The following is a 14785-nucleotide window of genomic DNA, read 5'->3' on the forward strand; positions in this document are numbered from 1 at the left end:
GTAGTTTTGAAATTATTTTCTATTCCCATTGTCTGACATCTTTTTCTGATGCAGGCCTTCGAGGACACGGAATTTCATCAAATGGAGGCTGAGGTTCAGAGGGAGTCTGAGAAAGAAGAATTGAATAAAGAGGCAAGTAACAATTAAGCAAAGCTTCCATTATGGTGGTATATTTTGTATATTTTGTTCTGTTCCTCTATTAGTAAATACCTTCTATCTGGAGTGTGTCCTTCAGTACAGTCAAATTATATACCATAAACAAAGTGTTAACTGTTTTAGCACATGCAAGAGCCAAATTCATATTAGATTAGGTTAGACTATTTTTCCATGAAAGCTATTCTGTTCCACATATAAATTGTTTGCAAACTTCAATGGTGAGCAAATTAATGAAAAACATTAGTTTTAAAATTGCTAAATTACTTCTACTAATTCTGATATTGTATCAATGGAAGTTTATCATTAATCTGTTAATCTATATAGTTCCTGATATCCAGGATCTTGAACAAAGTGCACCTGCAATGGATATATGTTGTAGATTACCAAGTTGCCATGTGTCTTGTCCACAAGCAACATTCCCTCTAAACTGTGTGCATGTGTGCATGCACATATGTTTTACAACTAGCTCACATAAAGAAAAAATGTGCACACACAAGGCTTTTCAAATGTTAATAAAATCCATTCAATAAAGAAGTTCCACCCAAACATCAGCCTATAAATTCTCTAAGAATATAGTAACTTGCCAACTGTCAAACCAATATTTTTTTTTTTTTCTCTTCTAACTCTAGTGCTTCCATTGCAAATGGTGTTTTAGTGGAGGTAATATGTAGTACAAACTTACAAATTCTGCATATTTGCTTAAATGATCAAATGGTGACTCACATGGGTGCGCACATACTTACATACTTTTCAGAGAAGGCAAAGTTTGCACACAAGCAAATTTCTGCACACACACAGAAAAAAAAAAAAAAAATAGAGGGAACATTGTCCACAAGCATGGGAAATGCCAGCACCTATAGCACTCATGCCAGAGGATTCTTCCATAGACAGATGATAAGGCTGCTTGACTTGTTTCCTGGTTGTAGGTGGAGTGAATTCATCTCTGGACAGACATGGCTGGATCAATCACTCATTGCCCTAGATCTCTTTTGGAGACATACAGCTTCCAAGTAACTGGCAACAGCTACTGGGTTGACCTACAAGTCACTCAAAGAAAATATATTGTATTATCTTAATAATGCTAAGGTGGAGCAATGTAAGGTTAGGTGTTTCATGTTTCCTTGCTTCCAGAGACTTGGAGTAATGGGTTTACTTAAGCTGGAGAAATGTCTCTGCTGCAGTTTGATTCTGCTTTGCAAGCCTCCTCTACCTCTGTTGTTGTGGTTCTTAATGCTGTTGTTGGTGCTCTTATGGGCCCTGACCTTATGCTGCTGGGGTTGGCAGATCTTAGATTAAAAGATATAGCTGTTGTCATACATTTTCCTCTGAGGTTCTCTGGCAGCTCCTCCTTGCCAACATTGCCTTCACCAACCACAACATTTTCCTGAGCATCCAGTCTGCCTAGCCCAACATAAGTCTCATAGATAACCAAGACAAAGGAGTAGACTTTTGTGATGTACTTGACTGAGATGCCATCATTATGATCTGTGATCACTTCACATTGTCCACAGTTCTGTTGACTAAGTCACTATGACACTATTGATTTGATGATTTAAATGATTATTAAAATGCCTATGACATAAAGTGACCTGTAAAAGAAAAATGAATAATGGAATAATGGAAATCAAAGGAAATTTTAATGGAAGTAAATGATAACTAATAAAAAAGAAAAAAATATATAATAATATATTAATATGTTAAAGAATAGCTGCAATATTAATGGATTAATAATTAAAATGTTGGTACCCATCACTGGTAAAATTGTACTACTACATACATATACCAAAGACTTTTTTCCACCCTTACAAGGAAGGTAGCCAAAAAACAAAGGCATAAAAACCACTCCCACCCATTCCATCCCCACACATTACACCCCCATCTACCCCCTTCCCTCCCTCTTGCATCAGTAATGAGAATAATTGTTACCTCAAGTTTCACTAATTGGAAACCAACAGCCCTATGGGGATCAGCATCAGCCCTCAGGCCCTCCCATAGGTCCCTCCAAGAAGAAACATCGAACTATTATCTGTGTTATATTAGTCACTAACTTTAGTTATAGGAAGAGGGGAGTAGTTTCCAGTTGTTCTTTTCCCTTGTGTGAAAAATTGGAGGAAATACAGTTAAAGCTGCTAGAAAGAGATCTTGGGTTTAAGTCCAGAGACCAAGTATGAATTCCTGAGGGCTGCACCACCAGACCCCTGCATGCCAGACCCCCTGATATCCATCACTCTAAAGCATCTCTCCCCCGAGAGGACAGAATTCATCTGGCCAAGCCACCATCCAGCCCTTCTAACTTACCAGAAGAGGCTGGATGACCACATAACAGTTAACTGTCCAGAGTGTAACACTTCACCAAATACTGTACAATACATTATAGAAGACTGCATTGTGCACCATCATGCATGGTTACAACCCAGTATATACTGTATAAGGGATTTGTGGGAAAACCCTGTTCCAACCATAGCATTCCTCAGGGAGGTGGGAGTGTTCTGCCTGACAGTCTAAGGAATGACAATAACACCAGATGGAGATGAGAATTTTGATGGGTTTTGAAGATGGGCAACGGGGAGACAATTCTCTCTGATGTCCATTTTGCATGACCACCAATTGCAGGTACCCATTGTTGGTCCCGCTGAATTGTATTAATTAAAGTATGCTAATAATGTGGAGTTTGCAGATATCAGAAACAAGAGAAAAAGTTAAAATATGGCAAGAAAGAATAAGCGAATTGGAGCAGCAGATGGCAGAAATTACCGACTGTGTCAGAAATGACACTGAAAAATTAGAGCGAGAACGTCAGACTCTTCTATCCAAGATGGGAAAGGTATGTTGATTAGAGATTGTAATAGATATTATTATTTCTTCTGCATGAGAAATGGGTATACTCTTTCCATTGAAATGCTTTTTTACACTTCTTTTGTCCACTTGTAACTCATACTGTCTTTGAAATGTCCCTTTCTGTTTTCCTCACAATCACTTGCCACCTCAGCTGGGTCCAGTACCTTCTTCCTACAATCACTCCCTTTTTCTTATTAACGACCTCAATGAGCAGGTCCTACAGAGTGCTCTGGTAGTGTAGGACTAGATAAACCATGAGAACAATAATAGTTGAAATGTTAGGGGTAGGGCCCTCACATGGGGGGAGGGGGGCAGGTGGGGTGCATATGCTCTGGGGCAGTATATTTAGAGGGGGCTACAATTCTAGTCTGGACAGGCCACCCACAAGACTGACAAAATAATTATAGTAAAAAAAAAGGTCAAAGGCACCCTGAATATTTTACCATAATATACAAGTTTTGTGTTAGAATCAACAGAGTATGAAGTACTTTTTCCCTTATCCTTTCTGCAATAGGGACATTAAATATAATTTTTAAAACCTGTTTAATTATTTTGCAAGCCAATAGCTATAATGGGCAGTAAGGGTTGGTGGAGATGGGAAGTGAGGGGGGTGTCAATGAGAACTTTGCCCTGGGGCAGCAGTTAGGCATGTAAACACTCTGGTTTAGGGGTTGGGGATATCTCCCTTCTTAGATCATCTTGGGCCATGTCACTTTCTCATCCATTCACAGCCACTCTCCACTCACATCTGTCCCATACTTGGGTGCAAGAGGAATGTCTGTTGAGCAGGGGAGAGAGAGGGCAAGAGATAGGCATGAGCAGAGAGCGGTTGTAAGTGGATCCATCTACCTCACTCTTGGTCTTCCTCTGAAGTTCACTCCAACCATTTTTGATTTATGATATATTTCCACAACCTTGCTACTGGTAAATTGTGAATTTTATGGTTGCAGGAGAGGGGTCGGGTAAATGCTGCAGAGCGACGCTTGGGTGAATTGACATGCCTCGGTCTTCCAGCATCCAATGGACAGTGTTCACCTGCTTGTTCTTCAGACACTGAAGAGGTAATCTGATACAAATCAGTTTTACATACACTTTTATATCCATTATGCAGGAATGCTAATTCATAGATAATCTTGCTTTAAATCCACAACCTGTGCAGCTATTTTATTTTATCTTATTTTTTTTATGTTGCTGTGGTGCACAAAACTCAGCAAGAAATCTTTATTCATAATACATTTTTATGCCCTATGGAGTGATAAGTAAACATAGGCAGCATTAGACAGTGAAGAGAAAATACACTTATATTCTTGTGTCCAAGAGGCAAAGTAACAGGCTGCATAGATAGGCTGTCTATGGCAAAATTGGGGATAATGGTAGTTCATGGGCATTGTGTTGTAAGGCTGTCGGAAGTTTCAGAATGGGAGAATTGTAGTGCTAGATTACCTCAGATGACATGATGTTCACTGAAATAAAGTCATCAAGCATCATCAGCAGCCAGATCTTTTTGAGTTATGGGATTATTCATTTTATTTTATTTTTATTCTTTTATTTATACATACATATACCAAGGCTTTTTCCCCCTTACAAGGGAGGTAGCCAAAAAGGAAAAGGCATAAAATCATTCCCACCCATTCCATCCCTGAATACACTCCACACCCCTCCACCCTCCCTCCCATCTTAGCTCCTCCCAGATGACGGGTCATCCCTGCACCTTGTCCACTGCCCTGAGTCAGAAGCAGTGTTGCAAGACACAGCACATCCATAGCAAGGCCACTTCATTAAATCGGCGACACCCCCTCTCCGTCCCCCCCATGCATAAAAGGAGAAGACGGGGAGAAATCCCTTCGGGCTGCGTCAAATTTTGTTCACACATACTACCTCAACCCCCATCCCCCCGCCCATTCCACCTCATGCATCACAACATCATCCATATACAACCATTCTCCATTCACCCTTCTTCTGTCTTCTCCCGTCCTTCCTCAACAGACATTCCCCTTTTCCCCAAAACCCCATTGACCCCATCCATCCACCTCATCCTAGGATGTCCCCTCATGTTCACTCCCTCCACATCTGCCTTCCATACCTCTTTTACTAGTCTTTCTTCACTCATTCTTTCCATGTGTCCAAACCATCCTAATACTCTTTCATCAACCCTATCTCCCAACTCCCTTTCCACCCCTGTTCTCCTCCTCACCTCCTCATTTCTCACTCTATCTAGCCTAGTAACCTCCATTATACTTCTCAGACACCTCATCTCAAACACATTCAAACTCCTTCTCTCTTCCTCTCTTATGTTCCATGTTTCTGCCCCATACAGTGCTGTTGGCACAATCACTCCTTCATGCAGTCTCCTCTTAGCATCCATTCCTAAATGTCTATTCCTCATTACACTTTTTAATCCACCAAGGCATTTACTCGCTTCTCTCAATCTACATTCTACCTCCACCTTCACTCCACCTTTTCCTGCCACATTTGCACCCAAGTATCTAAAACTATCCACTTCCTCCAGTCGCTCTCCCTTAATGCTCACTTCCAGTCTGCTGCCACTTTCACCCACATTTATCTTCAGCTTTCTTCTATCACACACTCTCCCAAACTGTGTCACCAATTTCCTCAATCCCTCCTCCGATCCTGCCACAAGCGCAGTGTCGTCCGCAAACAAGAGCTGGCTCACCTCCCACTTTTCTCCAATTTCTCCAATCCCTGACCCACTACCCTTGCATTTACCGGTACCTCTCACATTACCCCATCCATGTACAAGTTGAACAGCCAGGGCGACATAACGCATCCCTGATGAAGTCCCACCTTTACCTCGAACCAAAAAAAAAAATAAATAAATAAAATGAATTAAAAAAAAATGTTAAAAAAAAATTATTTATAGTTTATTTTATTTTATTTTATTTCTTATTATTATTATTATTTTTTTTTTACCAAGAATATCATAACTTAGGCTGCATGTCACTTTCTCCTTACTTTGCATCCCAGGATGTATGTTACACTCAAGAGGGTAAGACTGAGTTTAAAAATTGCATTTAGGATGAAGTCTTTTGTGACTATTTTATTTTTAGAATAGAGTGATGGACTTAGATTTTGTGTGCAACAGTATATATTAGTATATTTATTACATTTTGTAGATTGTAGTAGATGAAGCTTATAAAACAAGATAAACATATACATTGTTTAGTAGAACTTATTATTTATATATATATTAGAACATAGATATTTTGATTTTTTATATTTGTGACATTTTGTACAATAATACTGTATCCAATTTTTATTTTGTTGAAATTGCTGTTAGGCATGTTAACTATTTTTCTTCTTTTTTTTCATTTTAATGTGTCTGGATAGAGTGGTTCCTCTGAATTTGCTGAGAGACTTGCAAGACTTCACCTCCTTGACAGATCTCAAGATGACTTGGATAGAATTAACCAGGTACTTCTTCTGTTGTTATAATCTCATATGATTTCCTCTATATTCTTCAGCTTGATAGAATACAATTTTTAATTTTTACTGCTGATTTACTGGATTACCTTTGATTTGAGTAGAGTTGCTTGGATATAGGGAAGACCCATCATCCACAACTCCTCCAGTCCTCCAGCACTCTACCCGCTTTTAGACAAACATTAAACAACCTCACCAGTCAGTCCACCATCACTGTACCTCCCTCTTTGTAGACACTCCACCTAACACCCATCTAACCCAGGTACCTTCCCTGCTCTTATCCTTTTAATAACTGCTTTCACTTCATCTTTATTTCTCCTCCATTTTCCTCATTCATCACTCTCATTTTCTTAGTACTTGCCACTGCAACTACCTTTCCCTCCCTATCCTCCTTCACATTTAGCATACATTTACCAGTGGCTTTTCTCCCTTACAAGGGAAGTAGCCAAAAATACAAAGGCATATCATCCACTCCCACCCATTCCATCCCCACATACTCCACTCCTATTCACCACCTCCCTCCCTCTTATCTTGGCCCCTCCTAGATGACAGGTTTTCCCTGTATCTTGCCTACTGCCCTGGGTCAGAGGCAATGCAGCAAGACGCAGCACATCCACAGTAAGGCCACTTCATTTAATCGGCAACCTCCCTCTTCGTCCCCTCATTTAGCAACTCCCTAAAATACTCTGCCCATCTTCCTCTTCCTGTCGTCTCTTCCATTAGCATTTCTCCATCTGCACCTTTAACTTTTCTTCTCTACTTGATTTGCCTCTCCCTCCTCTCTTAATTTCCTTCCAAAACATCTCTTTATTACTATCAAAATTTTCTATCATACTCTTATCACATTTTACATCTGCTCTCCTCTTTGCCTCCTTTATCTTATGCTTTACTTCTTTTCTCTTTTCTTTGTAGCTCTCATATGATTCTCTCATCCTAATTTGTAATAATTCTGTGAATGCTTGTTTCTTCTCTTCTACAACCATCTTTGTCTCCTCATCCCACCGCTCACTACCTTCCTTCTATTTCCTCCCATCCTCCTTGTTCCACATACCATCTTTGCACACCTTGTGACTCTCTCCTTGAACCATCCCCATTCCTCCTCTACTCCTAATTCTACTCTATCCCTCTCCATCCCATTCTTCTCTCAGCTTCTTCTTGTACTCCTCCTTTTCTTTCTCATTTAAGCAGTTTACTCTAAGCACCTCCCTACCTTCTGTCCTTTTCCATTTTCCATCTATCCTCCACTCTCAACTTACTTTCCACCAAAAAATGGTCTGATATTCCCCCACTCTCACCCCTTAGAATGTCTACATTCAAAATTCTCCTGGTTACCACTATATAGTCCATTAACCACTTCAGTATGAGTAAAATTATAGAGTGCAGCACTGGCTACCATATGTATGATTCATCACACTACTCACATTATAAAATATAAAGTCACTGCTGTATTACTTGTTCTCTTTTACTCTGAGTAATAATAAACACAGAAAATGTGATCAAACCAGTTCACAGAATCTGGGAGTAACACATGATCAATTACAAAAAAAATATATATATATATATATAATCCAGATGCTGACACAATCATCCTCGTGTACCCACTCACGCCTCATGACCCCTAAATAGACGTCATTGTACTGAAGTGGTTAAAGCCCTATCTACCACCCTTCTATCCACCACCCTCTCCCATGTGTACTTATGCTTGACTTTCTTCCTAAACACTGTATTTGCTATTATCAACTCTTTTTAGACATATCTCCACCATCATCTCTCCACGATTTTTTCCCAGAACATGTTAAAGTAAAATTCCAAAAAAGTTTTCATTTTCAGTAAATATGTAGTTATGATTTATACATTATGAACCTGAAGTAACAAGCAGATAGTTATAGTACATTAATTTGTTATAACCATTGCTTTAATTTTGTTTCAGGTCACAAGGTCAACCCCAATTGCATGTAATGATGGGAGTCTTGGGCGTAAGACTTCAGCAACTCTAATGGAGATTGAACGAAACCGTCAACTCCTTTTAGCGAAGCAAGGTAGTTATTGTGTAGCTGTTGACCAGCACAGTTTCACAAATATTTTCTTTTCTTATGTTCATCTAAGTTCTTCAGCAGATGAAACCAGAGCTGTAAATCTTACAACCAAGAAAGTCATAACATGTCATGGTGATGGATATAGGAAAGTAATTGAAAAATGGTAATTATGCAGAAATTTATAACATAGCTAATACATTAACTCGTGGACCCAGCATTCATCTGATGAGCAACTCAGAAATGAGAGTGGAGCTTCTTTCTCCTTGACTTTTTCTTTCTCCTTGACTTTTTCTTCCTCCTACCAGCTAACCTTCCTCACCCCATTCATCAGAACACCCAACTTGGGGAAAGGAACATCTAACTTGTTAAGCTAAGGTCACGCTAGATTCTATTCCCAGCAACCTCACCCTAGTGCATAACAATCAGCACTAAAATGGACCAGTTGTGAACAGAGAGTAGAGTAGTGTGACATTAGCTTTACTCACTACCTCAACACCCTCACAACTCCTTCTTTCTTTTTCTCTTTTTTTATTTCTTTTCTTGCACTCATAACTGCTACCTAACCTTTACCATACCAAAAGCAGGGTGGCAACCTTTGAATGGCGTTAACCTTGAAGGGCAGGAATTCTCCATGGACTCTTCCATGGTAACACAGGAAGGTAATCACTAATCAACAAATCTTGTGCATGCTCCTGGAACAATTTCACAGTTCCTGATGTAGCTGCATCCGCCGATATCCTGGTGATATATTTAAAGTTGTTCACCATTGAATTGATGGCTCTTGCTTCCTCATGTGGCGTAGGGATAAACAAGGTCTTATTACTATATACTTGGACTTACTGGTGATTAAGTTATATTGAAGCATGAACCATATGGTTTAAAGCAGATTAAAGTATGATTTAATGGATTAACTTGGGTTATGGAATGCTACAGATAGGGATAGTGGTATGTACTCCCACGGTTATAGTTTCTAACAAACATAAGTTTATCCATTGGGGATATACTCTGTGCTTAAAGGAAGTTTGTATTACTAACAGCATGGTTGCATCAAGCTGTTGAGCAATTATTATGTTCTTTATTTTTTCAGCAAAGAAAAAAAATTCTTCCCTACATCAACTTTGGAAAATACATGCATCTGCTCTGATTTCTCTATTATGTATGGCTAATGTATTTTTTATTCATAAAGGAATGCAGTAAAGGTATATGAACAAAACTAACTGGTTTGATTATTGAATGACAAAAAATTATTTTGAATTGCTTGACAAGCCTAATTATTTTATAAATGAATTTTTTAGTTACCAGTTCATATGAAAGCTTTGCTCAGCTAGATTTTATTATTTTGCTTGATACAATTGAACATGTTTTTTTTTTTTTTTTTTTTTTCTGCTATGGTTAAAAACTTTTTATTCCGTATAAATTACTTTTATGTATCATGATTAAAACAAATTTTATCATGTGAAATTTAACACATATAATAAACAAAATGTAATTTGGTTATGCTTTAAGGTAATGAGATTTCATATACACTATAGATTGGCACCATATTGAATTATATAGATAGTTGAATTTATGAAGATAGTATGAAGTAGAGGGATAAAATACTTTGGCATGTATCAGGATAAAAAAAAAAAATACAAGAGTGTTCAGTTAGAGTAGGATATTAATCTCATTAGTAAAATTTAAGAGGGATAGAAGTGAAATTAATAGGATAAGATTGTGTTCTGGCAGTTCAAAGAGAATTGAGTCATGAAATGGTGTGACAGTTAAGTATTTGGAAGAGATATAGAAAGTGGATTTATTATGCAGGCAATATTGGAAGTGGAAACAATTGAAATTTAAAAATATTTTTTGAGTTTATATACTACTACCTCCAAAGCAAGGTGGCTAGGCATGGGAAAGGAACATCCTCACCCTTGTCACACACATTCCTATGTCCTTTTCACGCCTGCTCACCTGCTCTGTTTTCCATCTTTTCATTAGGACATTACTGTCCCATTGATACAATGCTCCATCACATTGATCTGTCCATGTAGATCAGCAACAGCTCAACCTCCACCAGTGAAGTGTCCCTTCTCTTGAGTACTTCATCCTCATTGTCCATCCATCTCCTCCTGGGTCTCCCAAGAGGTCTGATTCCATCTGGTCTCCACTCCAAGGCTCTCAGCATGACTTCTTCTTCAGGTCTTATTTTCATGTGGTTGTACCACCAATAACATCCTTGTGGACCAGTTATGCAGTATTCTTCTGTAATTTATGGCTATTCTATTCAATATACCAAGGGCTTTTTTCCCCTTACTAGGGAAGTAGCCAAGTCAAAGCCATTTGATTTATGGCTGACCTTCACTTAAAATAAGATTGCTGATCACTTTTGAATACTATCTCCATTCTGTTACCTTTCTTAAATCTCCTTTAACACCTCTGCCATTCTGCTTCTTCAGTATGTCCACAAAGATAGGAACACTAGTTATTTCTAATAAAATGCTTAGAAAAAAATAATTAAATCATATAGTTTAACTTCTTGATTAAGATGATGCCTGTGTGTGCATTATGAGCCACGAGTGGGGTATATGAGGATGCTGGCATCAACTTCCTGATTATATTTTATATTGTAGTTGTTGTTGAGCTCCGTATTCTGTGAACAGGCTTGATCATGTTTTCTGTGATGTTATATTTATTCAGGGTGAAAGAGAACAAGTATAATGCCAATAACTTTATATTTTTTAATGCACGTATTGTGATGCATCATCATACATCAGGTAACCTGATGTATTTACCTAGTTGTATTATACGGGAAGAGAGCTATGCTCGTGGTGACCCGTCTTTGTATCTCTCAGCATCAAGTTTTTTCTTAAAATCTTGAATAGTGTTTGCACACACTGTTTCATTGTCTAATTTGTTCCAAGTATCTATCACTCTGTGTGGGAAGCTGTTCCTTTTCAGATCTCTTCTGTAACTATCCTTTCTTAGTTTCTTTTTGTGTCCTCTTGTTTTACCATTATTCCATATTAACAAGTCATTCTTATCTAAGACTTCCATTCCTTTCATTATTCTATAGATAGTCAGCAAGTCTCCTCTTTCCCTTCTTTGTTCCAAAGAGAATATTTGACTCATATTGAAGAGGTTAAGCAGAAGTGAAATGGACGAGCATGATGGGAATGAGAGGAATGAAGATGTTTATCGCCCATGCCTAACCATCTTTCTTTGTGGATAATAATAAATAAATTGAAAAATATATAATGTAATGGCAAATATTATGCTTATCCTTCCTTGTCTCTGCATTGGCAAAGCAATAGATTACTTGAGAAAAAAAAAACATTTGGTTCATGACTGGGCAGCTTGGAAATAAAATGAGAATAAAAAGAAAAGAAAAGTAATGGGCTAGAATTAGTAAGAATAAGTGGTAGTAAGTATAGATCAGAGCTACAGCATATTACTTAGATTTTTGCTTATCAGCTTGAAAAACTTAGACTATCTACAAGATATTAGGATGTTGTTGAGTAATGAGTGACTTTGTAAATTTCAGTAATTAGTATAGCCAAAATCTTAAGTCATTCAAGATTAATTTAATTGGTTTAGCCAATCCAAATCATGTTCTTGGGGTTTCCTCCTTAGGCACCCTTGTAATAGAAACAGAACGACGGCGTGTAGAGGAGCTGAAACGTCGAGTTGCAGATGAAGTCAAAGCCAAGTGGGAAGAGCGTAAAGCTCGGGAACAGCGCGAAGTCAACTGCACTTCCCTTAATAGTATTGGGTCTGATGACTCCTCACTCACATCTTCAGATCTCCATGCAGAGAGGTGAGATAAGAGCATTGTTGTTATTATTTTATTTATTTATTTTTTTTGTATTATTATTATTATTTTTTTTTTACCTGTGAAGATACAATGATTTTTAACTTCAGGTTATATCCTAGATCAAGTACAGTATTGAAATACATTAAGTAATAATAATGATTAACCACCCATCTGTATACTAATGACCTCTTGCCCCTTATAAGGGGGTAACCAGTTAAGGCATGCACCCACTCCTACCCATTCAACTCTCATCTATTGCACTCCCATAGTGATAATAATAGTACATACATACATATACCAAAGGCTTTTTCCCCCTACATGGGGGGTAGCCAAAAAGAAAAAGGCATAGAAACCACTCCCACCCATTCCATTTCCCATATATTCCACTCCCATATACAGTATCTATCTATCTATACACCAATAGGCTTCTTACCCCTTATAATTCAGCCAAGGCATGCACCCAGCTTCACCCATGCCACTCCCATCCATCAGCCATTTCTTTTTCATTTTGGCTCCCTAGATGAAATTATTAATAATAATGAAAAATTATCAACTATCATAATTGTGATGATAATGGCAACAGTAGCAATAGTTGTTGTTTCATTTTTCACTGACTGGGAACAGTTCTACAGTGAATGGTAACAATCATAGATCTCTCTGGGAAGAAACTTTGGACTGTTGTCTCTGATGTATTAATGTGGGACTCTTACTATGTCATTGGATGAAAGTAGTAGGAGAGCAGTCACTTGACATAAGCTCTTCTTGTGTAAAAAGGTGAAAGAAATTCTGTTGAAGATTATAGTGTACCGAGAGTGGAGTGTGTGAGGATGAAATGGGTCGGAGTGCATTTATGCCTTTTGACTTTGCCTACCTCCCTTATAAGGAGGAAAGAGACATTGATATGTGTATGTAGTTTCCTAGTAAAGGGGAAAGAATCTTTGGTACATATACACTTGGTACTCTGTTCATTTTCCAGAAGTTGATTGATCAGAAATGGGTTAATGGCTATTGCATAAACAGTAGGGGTGCTTTGATACAAATATGTTTACTAGAAAATGGTTTTGTTGCCCAGTGTGTTGTTCTAGATTTTTTAAGATTAATTTCTAAGAAATCCAGATAATGAATTTTGAATTCAGCTTGTAAATTCAAAAGAAAAGTGATTCCCAGTCAATCAATCAATCCATCTATTGCCTCTACTTTCTTGAGACTTACAGTGAACAGTGACTCCCCCTCCACTTTGATTGTAGATGAAGTTTGTTTGAAATTTTTTGTCTTTTTACCAAGCCAAAAGTCTTAGCATGACATTCTGTCCACCAACAGCATGTCTAGTGATGATGTCTTGGAAAAGAGAAGCAGCGGAGAGAGTGTGGCTCGTGACATTCCTGCCGTAACGGTAAGTACCATGTCCTGCTGTTTTATGGGTTTGGAGGAATTTGTCTAAGGTAGTATAGCAATAGTTGTTGTTATTGTTGTTCCCTAGACTGTCTGGCCAAGCAGTCTCGTCTCTCTTAGGAGCACCATGGCTGGAATGGGGTTTACCCACATGTCCCTTATAGAATGTATATTGTGTTGTTGGTATGCATGATTGTATACAATGTAATCTTCCATTATGTGTTGTATAGTATGGGGTGAAGTGCTGCATCCTTCACGATTATCTATGATGTGGTCATCCAGCTTCCTCTGGTAACTTAAAAGGACTGGATGGTGGCCACACCACAGCCTGGCCAGGAGAACTCTGCCCTCTTAACCACTTCCATACGGTGACGCCTACGTAGGCATCATGAGGAGCAAGTGGGTACGCGATGATGCCGACGTCAGCGTCTTGATTATATTTATTGTAGTCGTACCTGTGTGACCCTCATTCTTTCTAAACTGCTTCATCATATTTTCTATGGTTATCAAAATTCACGGGTGAAAGAGAACGAGCGATTGAGCAGTGACTTTATTTTTTATAATGCAATTATTATGATGCAACATCACACGTCAGGCAGCTAATGCTGCCAGACGTGCGATGTGCCCCAGAGTGAAGAGGTTAAAGGGAAGAGTGGATTCAGCCATAATGTATACCAATAGTGGAGGTGGAGATAAGATACACAGTCTTCCTACCACCTCAGTTCACCCGTAGGTCACATTTAAGGTGTTTGAAGACCACCTTCTGAAATTCAGTGCAATTCAGACTCATGATCGACAGCTATTACACTGCCTGGTGAGAGCATAGAGCTCTTATTTGACCTGATTTATGGCTAATGCTATGATTTTCAGCACCTTCTCATATATACTATATGTGCAAGAGTAGCCACTGGGAAAGAAAAACTAAAAGAAATAGAGCACTTTCGTATATTACATCTTCAGTGCAAAATACCAGGAAATAAAGGATTACAAGAATATATATGTACATACACAGAGGAATGCTGGAAGGAAATAAGGTGAGGCGCCAGTCCCGATTTGGGGCCTCCTGGAGTGACATAAGGGACAAACTAACCATTGGGCTAGATGCCCTGGTGGGGGGCATCTTAAGGCC

At 38.5% G+C, this 14785-nt stretch overlaps 1 protein-coding gene across 12 annotated transcripts in view; it reads left to right on the forward strand.

Annotated features, from left to right (window-relative positions):
* LOC143036506 (uncharacterized) overlaps window positions 1–14785 on the forward strand; it is a 353579-nt gene that overhangs the window by 285568 nt on the left and 53226 nt on the right. For 10 of the 12 annotated variants that reach the window (XM_076203930.1, XM_076203933.1, XM_076203937.1 and 7 more), the window contains 8 exons: window positions 55–132; window positions 2834–2980; window positions 3945–4055; window positions 6343–6426; window positions 8366–8474; window positions 9053–9130; window positions 12084–12267; window positions 13585–13657. In XM_076203930.1, the coding sequence (XP_076060045.1) occupies window positions 55–132; window positions 2834–2980; window positions 3945–4055; window positions 6343–6426; window positions 8366–8474; window positions 9053–9130; window positions 12084–12267; window positions 13585–13657 (864 nt within the window). The remainder of the gene's footprint in view (window positions 1–54; window positions 133–2833; window positions 2981–3944; window positions 4056–6342; window positions 6427–8365; window positions 8475–9052; window positions 9131–12083; window positions 12268–13584; window positions 13658–14785) is intronic. The other 2 variants (XM_076203931.1, XM_076203935.1) reach the window with 2 other exon arrangements.

Source organism: Oratosquilla oratoria, chromosome 20 (genome assembly GCF_046742065.1).
Source record: "Oratosquilla oratoria isolate Oo_2021 chromosome 20, ASM4674206v1, whole genome shotgun sequence".
Lineage (NCBI taxonomy): Eukaryota > Metazoa > Arthropoda > Malacostraca > Stomatopoda > Squillidae > Oratosquilla > Oratosquilla oratoria.